The 22,376-nt window shown below is 40.3% G+C and overlaps 1 protein-coding gene across 2 annotated transcripts in view; it reads left to right on the plus strand.

Moving 5' to 3' along the window:
* NPHP1 (nephrocystin 1) overlaps positions 1 to 21,371 on the plus strand; it is a 55,239-nt gene extending 33,868 nt beyond the window's left edge. For both annotated transcript variants that reach the window (XM_004770960.3, XM_004770961.3), the window contains exons 15-20: positions 543 to 619; positions 1,742 to 1,841; positions 12,045 to 12,157; positions 16,098 to 16,171; positions 19,344 to 19,388; positions 21,003 to 21,371. In XM_004770960.3, the coding sequence (XP_004771017.1) occupies positions 543 to 619; positions 1,742 to 1,841; positions 12,045 to 12,157; positions 16,098 to 16,171; positions 19,344 to 19,388; positions 21,003 to 21,275 (682 nt within the window). In that variant the 3' untranslated portion in view covers positions 21,276 to 21,371. The remainder of the gene's footprint in view (positions 1 to 542; positions 620 to 1,741; positions 1,842 to 12,044; positions 12,158 to 16,097; positions 16,172 to 19,343; positions 19,389 to 21,002) is intronic.
* Positions 21,372 to 22,376: the final 1,005 nt, after the last annotated feature.

Below are 22,376 nucleotides of genomic sequence, written 5' to 3' on the forward strand. Positions count from 1 at the left end.
TAGGGGGTTTTTTTGGTTTGGGTTTTTTCTTTTAAGGTTTTATTTATTTGTTTGAGAGAGCAAGAGCAGAGGAAGGGGCAGGGGAAAAGAGAAAAGCAGACTCACCACTCAGCACGGAGCCTGACTCCACTAGGCAGATCCCAGGACCCTGAGATCATGACCTGAGCCAAAGGCAGACGCTGAACTGCCTGAGCCACCCAGGCGCCCCTGTTTTGTTTTTTTACTTACCATTTCTATGCCATTTAAACATTTGAAAAATATATTTAAAATACATCATTAATACATTCATTAATGTAAGTCATTAAAATCAAAGCACTTTAATGGCATCAATTATTTTTTCTCACTTTAATGGGGAAAATGTATTTTCTACAGTTAAAAGTTAAAAGAAAAAAAACTTTATTTAGAGGAATCAAGAACTTTCATTCTCACTTACCAATGAGACAAATAAATGTCTGGGCATGTTATCTGTGCTAAAAAAATATTTCACTACTGATTTCATTGTTTCAAAATGAAAACATGTGATTTTTGCTATTCTTTCATAGAACATATGAACTCTTCTTGAATGGTGGCACCCCTTATGAAAAAGGTGTTGAAGTGGACCCTTCCATATCCAGAAGAGGTACAACTATTAGGCATTGCTTTCTCTCCTTTCCTGAAAAAGTACACAGACTATGCATCAGCGAAGTATATTCTAATAAGTATAACATTCTTTATTGAATTCACATTTTTAAAAAATAAGTCATTTGACAGTAAAATCCTAATTATTTTGATCTAAGTGCTTCTTTTCTTAGTAGCATATACAAGACTCTAATGTAGGAAATTGGTAAACTTGAGGACTGTTGATTAATGCTTCTCTTTGAACACTGGGCTGATACTTGCAACTGGCACAGAATTAATGACATAGACTAATTCTGAGGTTGCCTGTTGCTGGGTTAAAAGACATAGACATTTCAAATTGTGGTATACATGCCAAGTTACCTTCCATAAATATTGAGCATCTTTTAATACATTCATTGGCCAGGCACTGTGCTAGATAATGGGAAAATGGAGAGTGAGACAGATACGATCCTTGCCTTGCAGAGCTCAGCTCCTGACAGATTTTGGACTCTCCTTGTTTCATGACTTAGAACACATAGCATTGTTGCTGCCCTGGTGATGCCAGGCCTACCTTCTTGAACAGGAAAGGGTTGGGACCTGGGAAGCAGTTGGATCTACCTGGAGTTGGGCATGCTTTAAAAAAAAAAAAAAAAATTAGGATTTTATTTATTTATTTGACAGAGACAGTGAGAGAGGGGATACAAGCAGGGGGAGTGGGAAAGGGAGAAGCAGGCTTCCCGCTGAGTAGGGAGCCCAATGCAGGGCTTGATCCCAGGACCCTGGGATCATGACCTGAACGCAAGGCAGACGCTTAATGACTGAGCTACCCAAGCGCCCCTGTGGGCATGCTTTTTAAACTTCCTTTTTCCCTTTATAAAACCTGGCAACAATGCTGCCAGTGCATCTGGTGTAGTGGTAGCTCCAGGGGCCTGTCACATATCCTTAGGGAGGCTGGGAGGCTTTAATGCCATGCCTTATCTTGTTATCAGCTCAATCAGGGTATGTGAGGGACTCCTCCTTTTCATACGATTATGATTTTTTTTACCCCAAATCTTTGTTTTATTGTAAAAAGTATGTTGTTTTATTATACTCACTGTCTCAAGCACTTCAAGTTTTGAGATTTATTTTTAATTTTTCTTTTAAGCACATGGGAGTGTTTTCCATCAGATGATGACAATGAGAAGGCAGCCTCAACTCCTAGTAAAACTGAGATCTTTGAACAGAAGATCAAGAGACTTGCTGAGGTTGGTACCCACTCACCTGGCCAGTAAACTTGAGTTCCTTTAGCATTTATAAACCATCTCTGCCTTTGGCTTCTCCTCCTTCATGGTCAACTTTTTTTGGTTAGTTTTTTCCTCTTTAATTCATCTGCCAAGGATCAGAAGAGAAATGGAATGGTAGGAAAATTCAAATCAGCTTACTCTTTTGTTTAACTAGTTAGCTCAAGTGATACATTTGGTCAGAAATAGTAGAGAAACTTGGCTAATTTGAGCTTGACAACCATGATCCTATTGTCAGGGAAATTTTTTTTTTTTTAAATATCAGGTTAGTTGAGGTATATTCTACATACAATAAAACTTACTTTTTAGGTTTACAGTTCTCTGAGTCTTGATCAATGTGTATAGTCATGTAACTACCACCACAACCAAGATGGAGAACATTCCCTTCACTCTAAACAGCTGTCTCCTTTGTGGTCAACTCCCCAGGCGCAGCCTCAGGCAGCCACTCACCTCTCTTCTTTCCCATCCGTTTGGTTTTTGCTTTTCAGTTCTCACTTTTTCGTTTCAGAGGTAGAATTTAGTGATTTATCAGCTGCATAGAACTATGCTCGTCCCAGGGCTCATCACATCATGTGCCCTCTTTAATGCCTGTCCCCCAGTTATCCCCCATCCCCCTTCCCACCTTCCTTCCAGCAACCCTCGGTTTGTTTCCTGTAGTTTAGTCTCTCATGGTTGTCTCCCTCTCTGATTCTCTGATTTTGTCTTATTTTTTTTCCCCTCCCTTCCCCTATAATCCTCTGTTTTGTTTCCTAAATTCCATGTATGAGTGAAATCGTACGATAATTGATAACACTGATTATCTGATTGATAACACCCCCTAGTTCTTTTCATGTTGTTGCAGATGGTAAGATTTCATTTTCTGATGGCAGAGCAATATCCATTGTATATACATACATACCACATCATTTTTTTCTTTCTTTTGTTATAATTTAATTTTTTTTCAGTGTTCTGAGGTTCATTGTTTATGTACCGCACCCAGACACACTACATCTTCTTTATCCATCATCTGTCAATGAACATCTGGGCTCTTTCCCTAGTTTGGCTATTGTGGACATTGCTGCTATAAACATCAGCGTGCAAGTGCCCCTTTCAATCAGAGATAAATACCCAGTAGTATAATTCCTGGGTCATAGGAGAGCTCTGTTTTTAACTTTTGAGGACCCTCCATACTGTTTCCCATAGTGGCTGGACAGTTTTCATTGCCACCAACAATGCAAAAGGATTCCCCTTTCTCCACATCCTTACCAACATCTGCCGTTTCCTGACTTGGTAACTTTAGACATTTTGACCTGTGTGAGGTGGTTTCTCATTGTGGTTTTGATTTGTATTTCCCTGATGCTAAGTGATACTGAACATTTTTTCATGTGTCTATTGGCCATTTGTATTCCAAGCAGTTTTGCCTTTTCCAGAATGTCAGTATGTAGCCTACTGAGTCTGCCTGCCTTCACCCAGCATACTGCTGCGCTGGAGGGTCATCTGTGCCATTGCATATAGCAGAAGTTGTTCTTCGTTGTTCTAAATAGTGTTTCATTTGATGGATAGACCATGATGCCTGTGTGCATTCACTAAGTGATAGACATCTGGGTTGTTTCTGAGTTTGGGCATTTATGTGTAAAGCCACTCCACAAATATTTACATATGAGTTTTTTGTGTGTGGCCATCTGACTTTTATAAACATATATTTTTATCCCCAGGGGTACAGGTCTGTGAATCACCAGGTTTACACACTTCACAGCACTCACCAAATCACATACCCTCCCCAATGTCCATAATCCCACCCCCTTCTCCCAAACCCCCTCCCCCCGGCAACCCTCAGTTTGTTTTGTGAGATTAAGAGTCACTTATGGTTTGTCTCCCTCCCAATCCCATCTTGTTTCATTTATTCTTCTACCCACTTAAGCCTCCATGTTGCATCACCACTTCCTCATATCAGGGAGATCATATGATAGTTGTCTTTCTCTGCTTGACTTATTTCGCTAAGCATGATACGCTCTAGTTCCATCCATGTTGTTGCAAATGGCAAGATTTCATTTCTTTTGATGGCTGCATAGTATTCCATTGTGTATATATACCACATCTTCAAGCTCTATTACAAAGCCATCTGACTTTATTTCACAGAGATGTAAATACCTGGGAGCAGGATTGCTGGGTCATCTCGTGTCCTTCTAATTTTATAAGAAACTTCCAAACTGTTTTTCAAAGTGGTTACAGCATTTTACACTCCTAGCAGTAATGTATGAAAGTTCCAATTAATCATATTCTTGGTATTATCTATTTTTTTTCTATTATGGCAATTTTAGTAAGTGAGCAATGGTATCTCGTGGTGGTTTTAATTTGCATTTTCTTTAGGGGGCTTTTTAAAATTTATTTTACTTTTTAATCAGTTTTCTCTTATTGATTTATAAAGCTCTTTTTAGATTTTTGTTTTAATGCCAGTGTAATTAACATACAGTGCTACATCCATCTCTGATGTACAATATAGTCATTTAACACTTCCATACATTCCATACGTCATGATAAATGTACTCTTAATCACCTTCACCTATTGCAAGGAACTTTTTTTTTTTTTAAAGATTTTATTTATTTATTTGACAGAGAGAGATCACAAGTAGGCGGAGAGAGAGGAAGGGAAGCAGGCTCCCCGCTGAGCAGAGAGCCCATTGCAGGGCTCAATCCCAGGACCCTGGGATCATGACCTGAGCCGAAGGCAGAGGCTTTAACCCACTGAGCCACCCAGGCGCCCCATATTGCAAGGATCTTTTACACTAGTAGGTTCCCAGATCTATCACCTTCCAACTCAGTAGCCTCTTGAACAAGTTATTTAACTATCTTTCTCAGGATCCCAATGTCTCCATCTTTAAATGGGCATAATAATATCAACTCCATGAAGCTATAATGAGGTTCAATGAAAAGAAAGTATATAAAACACCTAGATTGTTTTTATAGGATATGGCACAGAGTAAAACACAGTAAGTGTTAACTGTAATTATTTACTATTATTATCATATGTATAGATTAATGCAAATATAATTCCAGGTCCATGGTACAGTTATGTCATAAAATTGGTTTAAATGAAGATGGGCTCTATAGCTGGTAAGATCAGGAGGGATTTGAAACAGGCTTTGAAGGATGGGAGAGATGTGCACATGTGAAGATAGGAAGCCATGGAGAAAAGGAACCGAAGTATAGAGGGCATATGGTGGACAAGAAGGGTGGAAGGGAAGAGCAGGGCCTGGGAGCAGAAACTGATGAAGTTGACCTGTCCCGCCATGACCTGCTTCTTGCTTGCTGATTACCAAGAAACAGAGTAATAGATGAAAACATGACATAGCCTCCTGAATTGTTGCTTTCTCATTCTGGATCATTCTCCTAGTTTCCATATTCCTTGTTCTTATATATGATACTGAAATGTGTTTTATAATTCTAGTATTGACAATTAAATCTTTCAATAACCATTAATAATGTGTTCATGGATATTATTCATTCTCTTGACTGTCCTTCCCCTCACCCCCGGATGTTTATAGCACTTGCAAATTCCCTTTTTTGGCCAGTGTTTCCTTGGAAAATTGTTATTTTTCAAGATTTAAAAAAAAGAAGCACAGTAGCAGTCTTTGTAAAAGAAAAGCCAAAATCCTGTTTGACTTCATTCTTCCTGCTTCTGCAGCCTCCCACTCCTCATCTCATTGGTAAGCTTCCAAGAGTCCCCAAGTACTCCCAAGTGTGTCTTTCAAGCACAGATCTTAATAGTGTTGCTTTGCCCCCAAATACTGGTTCCAAGACACTTTTACAATTGAGAGATCAGATTTGTCTGGGCTATACACAGGTCAGGTAGGCAGGCCCTTGCTTCCAAAGCAGTGAATGTTCTATATGCTGATTCTTTTTTTTTTTTTTTTTTTTAATTTGACAGAGATCACAAGTAAGCAGAGAGGCAGGCTGAGAGGGGGAAGCAGGCTCCCTGCTGAGCAGAGAGCCAGATGCGGGGCTCGATCCCAGGACCCTGGGATCATGATCTGAGCTGAAGGCAGAGGCTTTAAACCACTGAGCCACCCAGGTGCCCCTGTATGCTGGTTCTCAGAGAGGGGTCCCGAGTCCTTGCCCTCCAAACCCCAGGAACCAAGGTGCTTGTTTGATCACAGTACATACTAGGTACCCGAAAAATGTTTGCTGAAGAATTTCTAAGTGGAAATCTTCCTGCTAGGTAATTGTGTACTTCTTAGGACCTCTGCTCTGCCTCCTGCTGTCCCTAACATCCCTGTACCTTGTCTTGGTGTGTGCTCTTTTCTCCTCCCACAGTCCAGCGGGGGACCTGAGCATTGCCACTCTACTTCGCGTGATCCAGAAATGTGTATGCCTGGCTTGGGGCTACTCTCTGGTGCTGCCTAGGCTGGGGCTGGCTCTCACGGAGACCAGGCCATGGGCACAGAGAATCCAGAGGCCCACGCCTCCCTGCAGAGCCCAGGTGCTGTGATGTGGGGGCTGTGCTGTGGGTCCAGAGTGAGAGACTGGACACCAGCGTGGGTGTTTTTGGGCATCTCTGCCCTGAGCCTGCACACCCTGGAGGTGATCCATCTCAGCCCCCTCCCCACCCCTGACTGCCACCTTCAAGTGGCTGGGAGAGGAAGGCACATAATGGTACCAGCAGCCCTCCTCCTCTCCTTCAAAAGTACATCCCACCTCTCTCCCCATTCTCCTTTGCTCAAGAACTTCACCTTTGTTTGGCCAGATTCCTCTGCTTCAAGGAGAAAGAACAGAGGCTTTTAACATTATGCCAAGCGACATACAACAATGTGCGCCTACACAAGGGTGGGAAGCCCAGTGAGAGTTTGCCCTCCCGCCCATTTTTCCCCCATGCCCTTGCTAGCTGGCTTATACTAACCTCTCACCAGCCAGCAGTCTTGCTGGCATACCATTGCTGTGCATACCATTGGATATCCAGAGACCCTCAAAAATGCAAATTAACCCACGTAGACTTGTCTCCTTTCCAAAGAAATAGCACCAGAATCCTGCCCGTGGGACTGCTTTCGTGGAGACAGTTGTAATCATGGTGACCCTCTCAGCATGAGAGCAAAGAGGGAGCAAAGAGATCCTTCAGTTTCCCCAAGACGTGCCATTCTGATTTTGGAGGCATTTTTCAATGGGGTTTTTTTACCCTGATGTGATTTGGCCAAAGGCATGCTTTTAAGCCCCAGATGAGGAAAAGCGCTCAATTTCGACCCAGATTCCCAGTGCATGCGTTCAGAATTCCAAAAAATACCAGTCTGTAGAACTAGGCTGTATGCATATGTATAAATTCACCATAAACCTGTTTGTTTGCCTTTGCCTTTTATGATGTCTCCCATTTTTTTTCCTCTTTCACTTCCATTGTATTGTTTCTAAAAATAAATGAGGTAATCCTGTTACTAGCCTGGGGCCCGTGATTACATTCACTGCACTTGCACCATCAGAGTTTGCTGGTGTATTTGTGAGATCAGTAAGAAGCACATTTTTACTTCTTCAACTGAGCCAAACTCAGGAGCCCAGAACTTTCTGGCCATCTTAGATTTGGGAAATTCAGAGGATGTCCCTAAAAAAAAAAAAAAAACTAATAAAGTGCAGCAGTCCTGCCTCATGTCGAAGGAAGGGAGCGCCCAGGCTGGGGGAGGAACGAAGGCCTCTACCGCAAGCTGGCAACGATGGCAGCCAGACCGAGCAGGCGGGTCTGTGAGAGGAGAGGGAAAAATGGAAGGAAGGTTACACCCCTTCCTCTAGCAAAATCACTGGCTATATCTTACAAAATCACCATGAGCCATGGTTTGGGCATGCATCTGAAACACTGCCCAAAATGGCCATAGACCAGAGGGCAGGATGTGCAACAAACCTTAAGAATCACAGCTGAGCCCTCAGCAGGCATGTGGTGGCCTCAGGGGAGCCTAACTAATTCTCCACGGCCAGTCTTTGAAATCCAGGTCAGACACAAGACCAGCAGCAGAGCAGCAGAGCAGCAGTGGAAAACAATGATTTCTCACTTTGGGTGCCACATGCCCTATATGAATGGCAGAGGAGCTGTCTGGCATTTTTTAGATGTTTCTAGAAGTGCAGGGATTAAGAAGAGGTCAAGGATACTTATAAAACTCTGTGAAACTACACCTGGGGATCCCATTGCTCTCGCATCACCACGGGGATTACGTTCACTCTGTTCTCTTCCAACCTCTTTGAGGGCAGGAAGCCTGACCATTGCCTCTGCGACCAATGCTCCCTTCTAAAATACTTATTGTGGGGACACCTGGGTGGCTCCGTCGGTTAAATGGCTGCCTTCGGCTCAGGTCATGATCCCAGGGTCCTGGCATCAAGTCCCACATCCGGCTCCTTGCTCAGTCAGCAGAGAGTCTGCTTCTCTTTCTCCCTCTGCCTGCCACTCTGCCTGCTTGTGTTCTCTCTCTCTCTCTCTCTGTCAAAAAAAAAAAAGGTCTTTAAAAATAAATAATAAAATACTTATTCTGGAAATTAAAATAAAGGATTAATTTATAAAAGTTAAAAGTCTCTTTTTTAACTTTTGTTGGATTTCTTATTCTGAAGATACTTCCTCCTTGATTAAGCACATGGTTTGCAAAAGGTTTTCAAGATTTCCTTTGCGGTCATTCTTCATGCTTAATGACAGAGTTCATGTATTTCCAAAAATAATTCTTAGAAAATGTATATTTAGAATGATTCAAGACATTTTCTTGAGTATCTTCTAACTTTAGATCTTGTGCTCAGTGAATTCACAGGAGGCATTTAGCATGTGTCATGTGTCAGGATTTTTAAACACTCACTTGTCATGTTTTCAGATTATTATTTCTGAAATAATATTGAAATTTTGGCTCTATTTTATAAAAAATATTTTCTTCTTTTTGATGCTGTTGTGTATGGAACTGGTTGTAATTTTCACATTCTTTATTAGTGTATAGAAACATGACTAATTTTTGTATGCTAATTCTATGTCCTTCAGCTTTGCTAAATTTGTTTATTTGAACAGGGTTTTTGGAATCTTTAGAGTTTTCCTTATATAAGACCATGTTGTCTGTGAACAGAGATAAGTTTACTTCTTCCTTTCTAATTTGGATGCGTTTTGTTCCTTTTTCTGCCTGGGACTCTGGCTAGGACTTCTAGTACTACGTTGAATAAAAGTAGTGAAAGCAGGCATCCTTGTGTTATTTCTGATCTTAAAGAAAAAGCTAATGGCTTTTCACCATTGAATATGATATTAGCTGTGGGATTTTCATATATGGCCTTAATTATGTAGAGGTAGTTTTCTTCTATTCCTAAGATCTTTGAGTGTTTTTATTATGAAAAGGTATTGAATTTTGTAAAATTCTTTTTCAGTATCAGTTGAGAAGATTGTGTGGGTTTTTTCCTTCATTCTGTTAATGTCGTGTATCACACTGATTTGATTTTTTAATGTTGAACTGTCCTTGCTTTCCGGGAATAGATTCCACTTGTTCATGGTGTGTATAAACCAGTGAAGCCATCTGGTCATGGGGTTTTTTTCACTTGGAGGTCTTTGATTATTGATTCAATCTCCTTACTAGTTATAAATTTATTCAGATTTTCTATTTATTCCTGATTCAGCAATGGTAGGTTTTGTGTTTCTAGGAATTTGTCCATTTCATCTAGATTATCCAACTTGTGGATATGCAATTGCTCTTAGTACTATGTTACAATCCTTTTTTTTTTTTTAACAATCCTTTTTTATTTTTGGAAAATCAGTAGTAACATCTCTTCATTTCTGATTTTATAACTTGAATCTTCTCTCTTTTTTTCTTAGTCCTCTAGCTAAAGGTATCAATTTTGTTGATCTTTGCAAAGAGCCAACTCTTGATTTCACTGATATTCTCTGTTGTTTTGTTCATCTCTGCTCTAATCTTTATTGTTTCTTTCCTTTTGCTACATTTAGGCTTCATTTGTTTTTTTCTGTCCTACTTCCTTAAGGTTTAAAGTTAGGTGGTTGATTTGAGATCTTTCTTAATAAAGAAGAGTGTAAGCATTTATAGCTATAAACTTTCCTCTTAGCACTGCTTTCACTTCATCCCATAAGTTTTGGTATGTTATGTTTTCATTTTATTTGTCTCAAGATTTTTTTTAATTTTCCTTGTGAGTTCCTCTTTGTGCCATTGATTGCTCGAGAGTATGATGTTTAATCTCCACATATTTGTGAATTTTCTAGTTTTCCCTCAGCTATTGATTTCTAATTTCATTCCATTGGGATCAGAAAAGATACTTTTGTATGAGTTCAGTCTTTTAAATTATTAAGACTGGTGTTGTAGCCTAACATATGTAAGCTAACATATGTAGCCTAACAGCCTAACATGAAGACTGGTATCATGTAGCCTGTCCTGGAGAATGTTCCATGCACACTTGAGAAAAATGTGTATTGTGCTATTACTGAGCATTCTGTGTATGTCTTAGTTACAGTTGGTCTACAGTGTTGTCTTCTGTTTTTTTATTGATCTTTTGTTTGGTGGTTCTTTATTGAAAGTGGTGTAATAGAGTCTCCTACTATGATTGTTGGTGTCTGCTTCATATATTTAGGATCTCTAATATTTGCTGCAATTGTTATAATTTTTATATCTTTTTGGTGCACCAACCCTTTTATCATCATATAATATCCTTCATCTCTTTTAAAGTTTTTTTAACTTATAGGTCTGTTTTGTCTGATATTATTATAGCCACCCTTGCTCTCTTATTTGCATGGAGTGTCTTTGTCTATCCTTTCATTTTCAACCTATGAGTGTTCATAGATCTAAAGTGAGCTTCTTGTAGATAAAATATAGTTAGATCCTGTTTTTCTGTTCATTCTGCCTATCTGTGTCTTTCGATTAGGGAGTTTAATTCATTTATGTTTAAAGTAATCACTGATAGGGAACAACTTGGTATTGTTATTTTGTTATTTGTTTTTTGTACATATTCTGGGGGACTTCTGGTGGGCTGTGCCTCAGTTTTTCCCTTAATGCCTTCCTTTGTGTTTGATACATTTTTTGTAGTGACACATTTTTTTTTATTTTTAAAGATTTTATTTATTTATTTGACAGAGATCACAAGTAGGCAGAGAAGCAGGAAGAGAGAGAGAGGAGGAAGCAGGCTCCCTGCAAAGCAGAGAGCCCGATGTGGGGCTCGATTCCAGGACCCTGGGATCATGACCTGAGCCAAAGGCAGAGGCTTTAACCCACTGAGCCACCCAGGCACCCCATAGTGACACATTTTAATTCATTTTTCATTTCTTTTGTGTATATTCTATAGATTTGTTTTCTTTGTGGTTATCATGGGGAATACATATACCATCTTAAAGTTACAACAATCTATTTTAAACTGATATAAACTTACCATCAATATTGACATTTTCTGGGGCACCTGGGTGGCTCAGTGGGTTGGGCCGCTGCCTTCGGCTCAGGTCATGATCTCAGGGTCCTGGGATCAAGTCCCGCATCAGGCTTTCGGCTCAGCAGGGCGCCTGCTTCCCTCTCCCTCTCTCTCTGCCTGCCTCTCTGCCTACTTGTGATCTCTGTCAAATAAATAAATAAAACCTTTAAAAAATATATTGACATTTTCTTTGGTTTTTGAGCCCTTACTATGGAGCACACATTACAGCAGGTATTACTGTCTGCCTTCTACAAATGAGGAAACCAAAACACAAAGACAATAATTAATTAACCCAAAGCCACAAGAGCTATGAAGAAGCAAAGTCAGAATTCAGTCCAGGTCACCCTCCCAAATTCCACCCAGCACAATGAATAGTCTGAATTCCTGTTTCCTGTTCATTCATCATGTTGGAAGGGGTGGGCACATAGCTTTGTCAAAACTTGCAGCTGACTAGTCCCTTTCTTCTCCAAGCACGTAATTGATGGCTTTTCTTTTTTATCTAACATTTAACATGGGTGCATATGCTAAAATGGAAACACAAGAATGGCAGAACAGAGTTCAGACTTGAAGGTGTACACATAAAAATACTAGTTAAAAAAAAAGAAATACTAGTTTTCTGAAGTTTTCTGTAGGCAACTCATACTGGAAATTTTCTTTAAAATTGTTAAACATTTTTTTCAGTAATGAAGCAAAACTTGGAACTGTTCATTAAAGCAGTATTTATTTCCAGAAACACTATAAGTTGGATTGTAGGGGGTTGTTTAATGAATACATGTTCTTTTTCTTTAACAGTTTACTGCCAGAAACATTAATTGGAAGTATGTGTTCCATTCATTTGTTGATATTTTATCGCCAAATTCTTGGAGATGTACTCCTGAAAGACAGGATGACCATGCAAAGTGCTGGTAAGGGTCTTTGCAATTTCCTTATGTACAATAATGCATCGTGCTTTGAGTATGTGTAACCTATGCCATCCTTTATCTTCTGCTTCTGAAGGTGACATGTGGAATAAAATATTTAGGTTAGCATCAGTGTTAATCAAATACCTCAGATGCACAGCATTGTACTCCATTGTGCTCCTGTGTATATCCAGTGTAAGCTTAGTATATATTCAGTTCTTTACAATATACATATTTTCACATTACAAATTCTGGAAATTCAAGATCTTAAAACTCAGAAATAATTCTCTTTCCCCCCAACGGCTTGAATAACCTGTTTTTACCACATGTTTGACATGTACATCATCTTTTTGGAAAGAGACCAAAATCATCCAAAATAACTGGTTCTTATGCATGAAGTTTAAATATCAACAGATTAAGAAAAATTGAATAAAGGCAAGATATATTCAGGTGTTCTGTTTTTATTCTTGCAACTTCTTTGTGAGCTTGAAACTTTTTCCAGTAAAAAATAATTTTAAAAATCAATGAGTTGTCACACATGATTGAACTTGAAAAAAGATATATATGTGTTATAGTAATTACCTCTAGGAGTGCCTGGGTGACTCAGTTGGTTAGCATCCAACTCTTGGTTTTTGGCTCAGGTCATGATCTCATGGTCCTGGGACTGAACCCCATGTTGGGCTCCGTGCTTAGCACAGAGTCTGCTTGTCCCTCTCCCTATGCTCCTGCCTCCCCCTCCCTTGGAATAAATAACTAAAATATTTTCCCAAAATTGCCTCTAAAATAAAAAGTTTAATTTTAATGAATAGTCTTTGAATTCAGTGAATCAGTAAGCAGATGTATATCACATGCCTCCTATACGCCAGGCATTGTACTAGGCCCAGTGATGGATGTGACAGGCACAGGCATCCCTACTCTGGTGTAGTGACAGACTCCAAACACAAAATTATATGAATAATCCTTTCCAACCTTCTAAAAATAAGTGTTCTAAAGGAAGAAAGCCAACAGGAGCATACCCTAGGAAGACCTCACGGAAGTCTCTAGGCAATTAATAATTAAGATAAGGCCTGAGAGAGGAGTTAGAGGTCTGTGGGAAGAACGTGTCTGGGCAGAGGGGCCAGTGTATCTTGAACACCCGAGGCAAGACAACCCAAGTAAACTGGAGGCATCACAGTTGAAAACAAGCCAGCTTGGCTGGAGCAGAGTGAGTAAAACCAAGAACCCTAGCACTTGTGGACAAGTAGAGTTCATGGATAGACAGGAGCCCTTTCCCAGGAACTTAGCACCCAATAGGGAGATAGAAATGGAACTCTACATCAGGGAAGTACCACCATTTCTCAAGGAATAATTATAACTCCAAGGGAAAGACACTACACTTTTTCATCATCTCTTGCTTTTGAATTTATATCAATGACTCTAGAAAAATTTCATGAATGATATGGCTTCTTAGGATAAGGCTTATTAGCTTTTCAGTTGGGAGGAGGTTGCTTAGAACTGTTGTCATCATTTGAATCTGACCATCAGAATAAACCTGGAGGAATGTAAGACCTAGAGGAAGGATTTTTCTTTGCTGGGGAAACAAGACCATAGACTGTATTGCCCATGCCATTTCAGGAGTGTCCTTCCTGCTGTGCTTCTTTGCACAGGACTTTCATGTGCCATTATTTCTTGTGGAATATCAGTATTCTCCTACATGGTATTTAGGCCTATGGCTAGAATCCTCAACTCCTGATTCCTTTCATTTTCATCCACTACCATTCATTGATCCCAAATACCAGTTTGGGGTTCTTTCCCTGAGCTCTGGTGAACCGGAATCAGGCCTGAGTAGCCTGTCCTGCATCTCCTGTCCCTCAGCACTTACTGGTTCCTGCTCAAACTTCTGAGAGCAGGGGTGCCTAACTGGTGCCAGTTAGGGGAACCTAACTGGTTCCATCTTTCTCTTTTTAAAAAAAATTCCTGTATAGTTAATATACAGCGTTATATTGGTTTCAGGTGTACCATATAGCGATTCAACAATTTTATACCCTACTCAGTGCGTAAGTGTACTCTTCAATCCCTTCTTCTGTTTCACCCATCCTCCCCCCCATCCATCTCCTATCTGGTAACCATCTGTTCTCTATAGTTAAGAGTCTGTTTCTTAGTTTGTCTCTTTTTTCCTTTGTTCATTTGTTTCTTAACTCCCACATGTGAGTGAAATTATATGACTTACTTTGCTTAGCATTATACCTTCTAGATCCACCCATGTTGTTGCAGATGGCAAGATTTCGTTCTTTTTTATGGCTGACTACTATTCCTGTGTATTTGTGTTTGCATGTGTGTATGTCTGTGTGTGTATCTCTTGTTTATCCATTCATCCGTCTGTGGATACTGGGCTGCTTCCATAATTTGGGTATTGTGAATAATGCTGCAGTAAACATGGGGGCACATATACCTTTTCATATTAGTGTTTTCAGATTCTTTGGGTAAATACCTACTAGCGGAATTGCTGGATCATATGAAAATTCCATTTTTAACTTTTTGAAGAACCCCTACATTGTTTCCCCCAGTATCTGCACCAATTTGCATTCCCACCAATAGTGCATGGGGGTTCTATTTTTTCCACATCCTTGCCAGTACTTCTTGTTTCTTGTGTTTTTTATTTAAGCCATTGCGACAGGTGTGAGATGATATCTCATTATGGTTTGTTGTTGTTTTTTTAGAGAGAGAGAAAGAGTGCAAGTGGGTGGGAAAGGGACAAAGGGGGAGGGAGAGAGAAATTCTGACGCAGACTCTACACTCAGCATGGTTCCTGATGCAGGGCTCAATCTTGCGATTCTGAGATCATGATCTGAGCTGAAATCAAGAGTTGGACTCTTAACTGACTGAGCCACCCAGGGGCCCCTCTCCTGTGGTTTTGATTTTCATGTCCTTGATGATTAGTGGTATTGAGCATCTTTTCATGTGTCTGCTGTCCATCTGTATGTCATCTTTGAAGAAATGTCTGTTTATGTCTTCTGCCCATTTTTAAAAATTTCTTTTCAGTGTAACAGTATTCATTGTTTTTGCACCACACCCAGTGCTCCATACAATCTCCGTGCCCTCTCTAATACCCACCACCTGGTTCCCTCAACCGCCCACCCCCCGCCCCTTCAAAACCCTCAGATTGTTTTTCAGAGTCCATAGTCTCTCATGGTTCACCTCCCCTTCCAATTTACCTCAACTCTCTTCTCCTCTCCATCTCCCCATGTCCTCCATGCTATTTGTTATGCTCCACAAATAAGTGAAACCATGATAACTGACTATCTCTGGTTGACTTATTTCACACAGCATAATCTCTTCCAGTCCTGTCCATGTTGCTACAAAAGTTGGGTATCTGATGGAGGCATAATACTCCATAGTGTATATGGACCACATCTTCCTTATCCATTCGTCCGTTGAAGGGCATCTTGGTTCTTTCCACAGTTTGGTGACCGTGGCCATTGCTGCTATAAACATTGGGGTACAGATGGCCCTTCTTTTCACTCCATCTGTATCTTTGGGGTCTTCTGCCCATTTTTTAATTGGATTATTTGACTTTTTGGTGTTGAGTTGTATTAAGTTCTCTAACTAGTTCCTTTATCATACCACAGTTATAAGGAGGAAAGAGAGGTTGGAAAACAACAAAGAAGAACAAAATTTTTCTAGTTTTATTCTGTTCAGAGCTTCTTTACTTTCACCCTAAAAGCTCTATCTACTTGGTACAAGGCTCATTTCAGAACTCCCTGGGATATGAATGAAGGGGTGGATAGAAGTTGAGCAGACAGCTTTGAGCCCTCCTAGAGGGCTCTGTAGGAGGCTCTGTAGAATGTGTTATCGACAAATCATGTGGCACAATAATTTTCATCTGAATGAATGTTTTTATGTCTGTTGCAGTCAAATACATTGGATGAAGTTTATATAAAATCCTTTTTGTTCTTTTGTATTTCAGATTTAATTAGTAACCCTGTGTTGGCTACTTTCCCCAAGCTCTTGGAGCAGCCCGACATAATGGACGCACTTAGGGTGGGTAGCACACATCATGATGGAAACCTGATGGTTGACTCTTGATTATTCCGTGACTTAAGATGGCCACTGATTGTGTCCTAAGAGCAAAAATCCAAAATGGTTTGTTAGATAAATCAACTGACCTTTCAGTGAAGAATCAAGGCATGTGTATCATTTTTTATTTTGATTCAACATATACTGTCTGCTATATGATATAGCAACTGGGTATTTGTTTCAACCCTATGAGATCTCTAATTTCAGCCATATTTTGAACTTAATATATCAGAGTCAACAAATAGTAGGAGTCCATTATGCCTGCAAGATAGTTCTCCGATTCCATGATAAGTGCCATCGGGGATGTATAATTCAGGTCCTTGAAGATTTAGAGAGGGCAGCAAATGAGGTTCAGGAATCTATTTCATAAGAACTTCTCGGTGAGGTAGACCTAATAAAAATCTGGGGCCAAGTCGGATTTTGACATGCTGAGATGGGAGAGAAGACATCACAGGTAGAAGGATCAGCAATGAGCCAACGTTTTGGAGCAGGAAGGAATAGAGAGTACTCTGTTTGCTCTTAAGAAAAGCAAAGGATCTAGTTTGGCCTGTAGAATGCCGTTGACCGGTGGGCAAAGTGGATCGGAGTCTCACATTGCCCATGAAGAGGGTGTATGGAAGGCGATGGGTAATCTGTTCTGCTTTCGGAAAGCCTCTGATACATGGGCAGAAAAGTACCTGTGCAGGAGGGAGGTGAGCTGTGCTAGGAGGTAATTCCTGTCAATAAAGATAGAAATCCTGTGGGCCTGACAGAGAAATAGAAGCAATCACCAACAAAGACTTTTACTAGACTTTCAAGATGATTTCACGTGTTGGTTTGGCTAGGTTTGGCATGTCAACAGTAGCAATGAAGTTTTCTGCAAAAAGACTTAATGGCATATGACTATCCATAATTTCAGACAAGTTCATTTGACACTAGCATTAGGCAATGCAGAATTTCTCTTTTTTCCTCTATAAAGTCATTAGTATTATAATATCTATTCATTATACAGAACACAGGTCCATTGATTCATTCAACAAGTATTTTGCAAGAGCTCACTGTGGCTACGGCACTCTGTAGGTGCTGGCATTTTTCTCCAGGTGTGTAACACTCTTAGAATCTGGAGTTTTAGGACTAATCTCATCTAAAGTCGCATTTCCTGATGAGCAGATAGCCCGGACAAGTGCACTGCAGGTCATCAGCTCTGGGTGCATCCAGATCCCCCAAAAGCTCAAGAAAAGGCATATAGGTAAAGTTGTGCACAGACATTATTCAAGTGGGGGCAAAAAAAAAAAACCATTTGAGTTGTAGTAAGTGTATTTAAATATATATATTTACATTTATATATCTGTCTATAAAACTATCTGTAAGAATATACTCTAGAAAGGTAATACTGATGACCTCTGGGTCATGAGTTATTTTGTTTATCTGTATATCACTTTTCCATAGTTAATTATCTTTTAAAAGAGTGTTTTATTCCTATACTCTTGAGCCCTGTCTTCATGGCATACCTTGTTACTTAGGATAAGCTGGCCTGAGAGGTGGTAGCTAATACAGGTTGATTTCTCACTCATGGTAACTTTCCAGCATGAATCGGTAGAGGACCCTTCTCCATAGTCATGCAAGCATGCAGGCTGGTGGAGGTTCCGCTTCCTCTAGCATCATCTAGAACAAGTGGCTTCCTCTGTTGCCAGTTGCACATGTAGGAAAAAAAAGAGAATAGAGGATTGTCCTTGGACTTTCCACTGCCTTTGCCCTGAGGGAGCATAGGCCATTTCTGCTCACATTTCATTGACCTGTCACATGGCCCCATTTAACTTCCAGAGAACTGGGAGATGGAGTCTTCTGTTTGCTCCAGAAGGAAGGAAGTAGGTCTTGGTGTAGAGTAGTGACTTCCTCCCTGCCCCCCGCCAACACACGCATGTTTGCTCTTCACCACTGAGTTATTATAAGTGAAACACCTTACTGCTTGCTGGTAGCTCAGTGAAAAATGAGGTGGGACCTTGACACAATAGACAATAGGCACATTTTACCAGATGTTAAGTCTAAAGTTGCTAAGTGATGGTCATGTGAAGCCAGATACCTTTTTTAAAGTTTACATCATGAAGTATGTGAGCCTCCTAGTGTCAACTTAGCTAAGTTTAGTTTGTTGGTGGTATTTTAATAATAATAATAATAATAGTACCTGCCTGTTTAGTAAAGCATGCTGGCTCTCTAAGGGTCCTCTTCAAACTCTCCAGGACCCACAGGTGCAGCGGTCAATAGGTTGGTGGACCCCATTCTCATAAGGTAGCTCTTCCATGGTAATAACTGACCATTCATGGTAACAGATCATGGTAAATGGGACCATCCCAAGACGTGGCTCATTAGGGGTACAGCCTGTGATCTCTTGGAAGGAAACATCTCCTTCATTTCAGGGAGACTCTTGTTCTTGGTGCCATATGTCATCTTCATCCTGGGATCTCCGTACTGAGACAAGGGCTGATGCTTTCATGGGATCTGTGACATTAGGCACCAAAAGGAAAATTCCTGCAGGCAGGCACAAAACAGAGGCCTGGAGTAATGGATACATTCCCCCCTTGCTCACAGTTTGCCCAGAACTGGAGCTGAGAAAGTCTTCAGTTCATATTTCTGTGGGATTAATTGAATGCTGGGTTTTTGTTTTTGTTTTACTTTTAATTTTTTTAAAGAAGCTTATGTGAAGCTTTGTGGGCAGATTGGGATGTTTGCAAAACTGTACTTCATTTTCTCTCCCTGATCCCTGTCATCATCACCGTAGACAGAGTTGCAGAGAAATATGGTATTTGACAAAGTTCTCTATTTTCATTATTGTCCGAACTTAAAACCTTAGTAGTATTTTACTGTTCAGGCACTATGTTTCTGTATTTGCATAGATATGTTGATGTTTCACTGATACTGTTCTTAAATTAATTCTAACTTGGAAGAATAATGATGGTTCCACGGTAGCTTTCACTGCCCAGTGGGTCTGGTTCTGGTCGTTAACAGCAGGTGCCTACAGATTCACTTCTTACACGTGTAGGGTCCTGTGTAGAGTGTTTTTAACCCTGTCCATACATTTAATTACCATGAAGTTGCAGAAGTGTGGCATAGGCTTGTGAATACTGGGATTAATATAACGTATTGATTTGCTTTTTAGAGTTCATGGGCTGAGAAAGAAAGCACATTAAAAAGATCAGAGAAGGTAATGTGATTTTCCACACTGAACTGAATATTTGCAGTGCTCACTGTTTGCTTACACATGCTAATAATACCTCTGTCTTAGCCAAAGTAACCATAGTCATAATCCCTCTTAGCCAGTTAATCTGTGTCATCATGGTTGCAGAGACATGTTCCAAGAAGAGTACGGGTGAGCAATTCCCAATGTGAAAAGAAACACTTGATCAAAACAATTGTTTCAGATCACTGAGTGTTATTTGAGGAGAAGTTTCTAAACAAAGTCTCCAGTTGGCTATTCTCTTTCTCTTACTTTAAAAAAATTCCTCTAGCTCTCAAAGTCCATATCATGTAAGGAGAAGGAAAAGGGAAATTGGCCTAACCGTGTAATACACTGAAAAAATGTATGGCTCATGCTTACGTCACCATAGAAGCTTGGTGATTACCCAACAGACCTTGTATTAACCAGTGAGTAATGGCTTCACTGCTCTGATCCAGGGTTGACCAACTTTTTCTATAAAGAGTCACACAGTAAATATTTGGAGTTTGCAGGCTGTATGGTCTCTGGTATAATACACTCACCTCTGCTGGTGCAGCATGAAGGCAACTGCAGACTGTGTGTAAACTCTCAGCCAGGCTGTGTTTCTCTAAAACTTTATTACAAAAACAGGTAGAGGGTCCATGGTTTTTGGACTTCAGGTCTAAAGTGTTAATTATCTACAAGGAACACGGGAGAGCAAACTAAAACTCCTAAAAATTTTTAAGAAGCATAAACTGTGTATTATACATAATATATGTGGTTTTATACACACAGATGCACACACTATTTATTGTTAAATTGTGTTGTATCCTTATTTGCACTTCCATTTGACTGTACCATCTCACTTGACCTTTGCCAAAACTGGCAGGTTTAATGCTTTTCTAGGACAGCAGTGGACAAGTGCTGGGCCTCAGGCCTGTAGAAATGGCCCCCCCACACATGGCTGCTTGGAGGGGCCGCATCTATGTGTGGATCTGCTGTGTATAGATATCTCTCCTTCAGACTGCCGTGCTCCCTGAGAGTCCTGCCCCAGCCTGTCAGTGTCGGGGAAGACTGATCATGTCCATACTGCAGCACTCTTGCTTTCTGGAAAGAGTCTACACATTCTTACTCCTGGGGTCTCCTTTCGCTGGAGTTCATGCCACCCTTCTCTTACATCAACTTGACATTGTCTCTGATATACTGTAATCTAATTAAGTGACTACAGCGGACTTCCCATTGTGTTTTAGTTATGTTTACCTAGAAACACACCCTTGTCACCAGAATTAGATTTCAGCACCCCAGTGTCCTCAATGGAATGTGTGAGACACCCTCAGGGGAGCTTAGGAGACACGCTGGTGCCGCTGGTGCCGTGTCTTTCCCAGGCTCCGAGGGGGAACAGCTCATCTCTCCCCTGTAGTGACTCTTGTTTGCTTCTCCTTCAGAGAGTGCTGCTTCCTGACTGAGCAGCTGGTTCAGAGCCTGTTCCTTGCCACACACTAATGGCACCCTCCACCCCACCCCTTAGATGGATTTTAGTTTACGGAGTTCATAGTATTTAACACTTAAAAAGTAACGATATGGATCATTTCACATTTATCTGTGGTGGTGGTGTTTTCCCAGAGAGACAGAGAGTTCCTGAAGGCCACGTTTCTCCTCGTCTACCATGACTGTGTGATCCCTCTTCTGCACTCCACACTCCTGCCCCCATTCAGGTGGGCAGAAGAGGAGACAGAGGCTGCCCGGTGGAAGGTTATTACTGACTTCCTTAAGCAAAACCAAGAAAATGAGGGTGCCCTCCAAGCTCTGCTGTCACCAGATGGAGTCCACGAACCTTTCGACATTTCAGAACAGACGTATGACTTCTTGGGTGAAATAAGAAAGAACGCAGCCTGACAGTGGTGGCCCTTACCCTCAGCTTCCCACTGAATCTGATGGATCCTCCTTGATGACCTGAATAAAATGACAGGACCAAAAGTAACTGTCACGTTATCACTTGGGCTTTATTCATTTTTGTACAGACCACATTCTATAAGAAATACTTACCTGATAATTTGAATATGCGTTAACACAATAAAATACATTTTATATGGAATGCCATTATTGAAATTTAGAGAAAATCTCTTTCAAAACCAACTAACTTAAATTTAAGTTGACTATGTCCATAGATTTGTATAAAAACAAGATTTTATCAAAAGCTAAATTTATGATTATTCAAGAAAGTGAAAATACAAATATTTTGACTACATCAAAATAAAAAGCTTCTGCACGGTGAAGGAAACAACAGAACTAAAAGGCAACCTACTGAATAGGAGAAGATACTTACTTGCAAATGAGATATCCAATAAAGGGTTAATATCCAAAACATATAAAAAATTGATATAACTTAGTACCCCCCCAAAAAAAATCCAGTTCAAAAATGGTCAGAAGGCACGAACAGACATTTCTCCAAAGACGACATCCAGATGGCCAACAGACACATGAAAAGATGCTCCACATCACTCATTATCAGGGAAATGCAAATCAAAACACCATGAAATATCACCTCATACCTGTCAGAATGGCTAAAATCAAAAACACAAGAAACAAGTGTTGGTGAGGATGTGAAAAAAGGGGAACCATTGTGCACTGTTGGTGGGAGTGCAAACTGGCACAGCCATTGTGGAAAACAGTACAGAAGTTCCTCAAAAAATTAAAAATAGAACTACCCTACAATCCAGTAATTGCACTACTGGGTATTTACCCCCAAAACACAAAAACTAATTCCAAAGGATATTTACATCTCTATGTTTATAGCAACATTATTCACAATAGCTAAACTATGGAAAGAGCCCAAGTGTCGATAAATAGATGAATGGGTAATGAAGATGATGAAGATGTGGTATATACATACAATGGAATATTTTCCAGCCATAAAAAAGAATGAAATCTTGCCATCTGCAACAACATGGGTGGATCTAGAGGGTATAATGCTGAGGGAAATTAGTCAGTCAGAGA

The sequence above is a fragment of the Mustela putorius genome, unplaced genomic scaffold (assembly GCF_011764305.1).
Source record: "Mustela putorius furo isolate JIRA1106 unplaced genomic scaffold, ASM1176430v1.1 tig00000281_pilon_pilon_pilon, whole genome shotgun sequence".
NCBI lineage: Eukaryota > Metazoa > Chordata > Mammalia > Carnivora > Mustelidae > Mustela > Mustela putorius.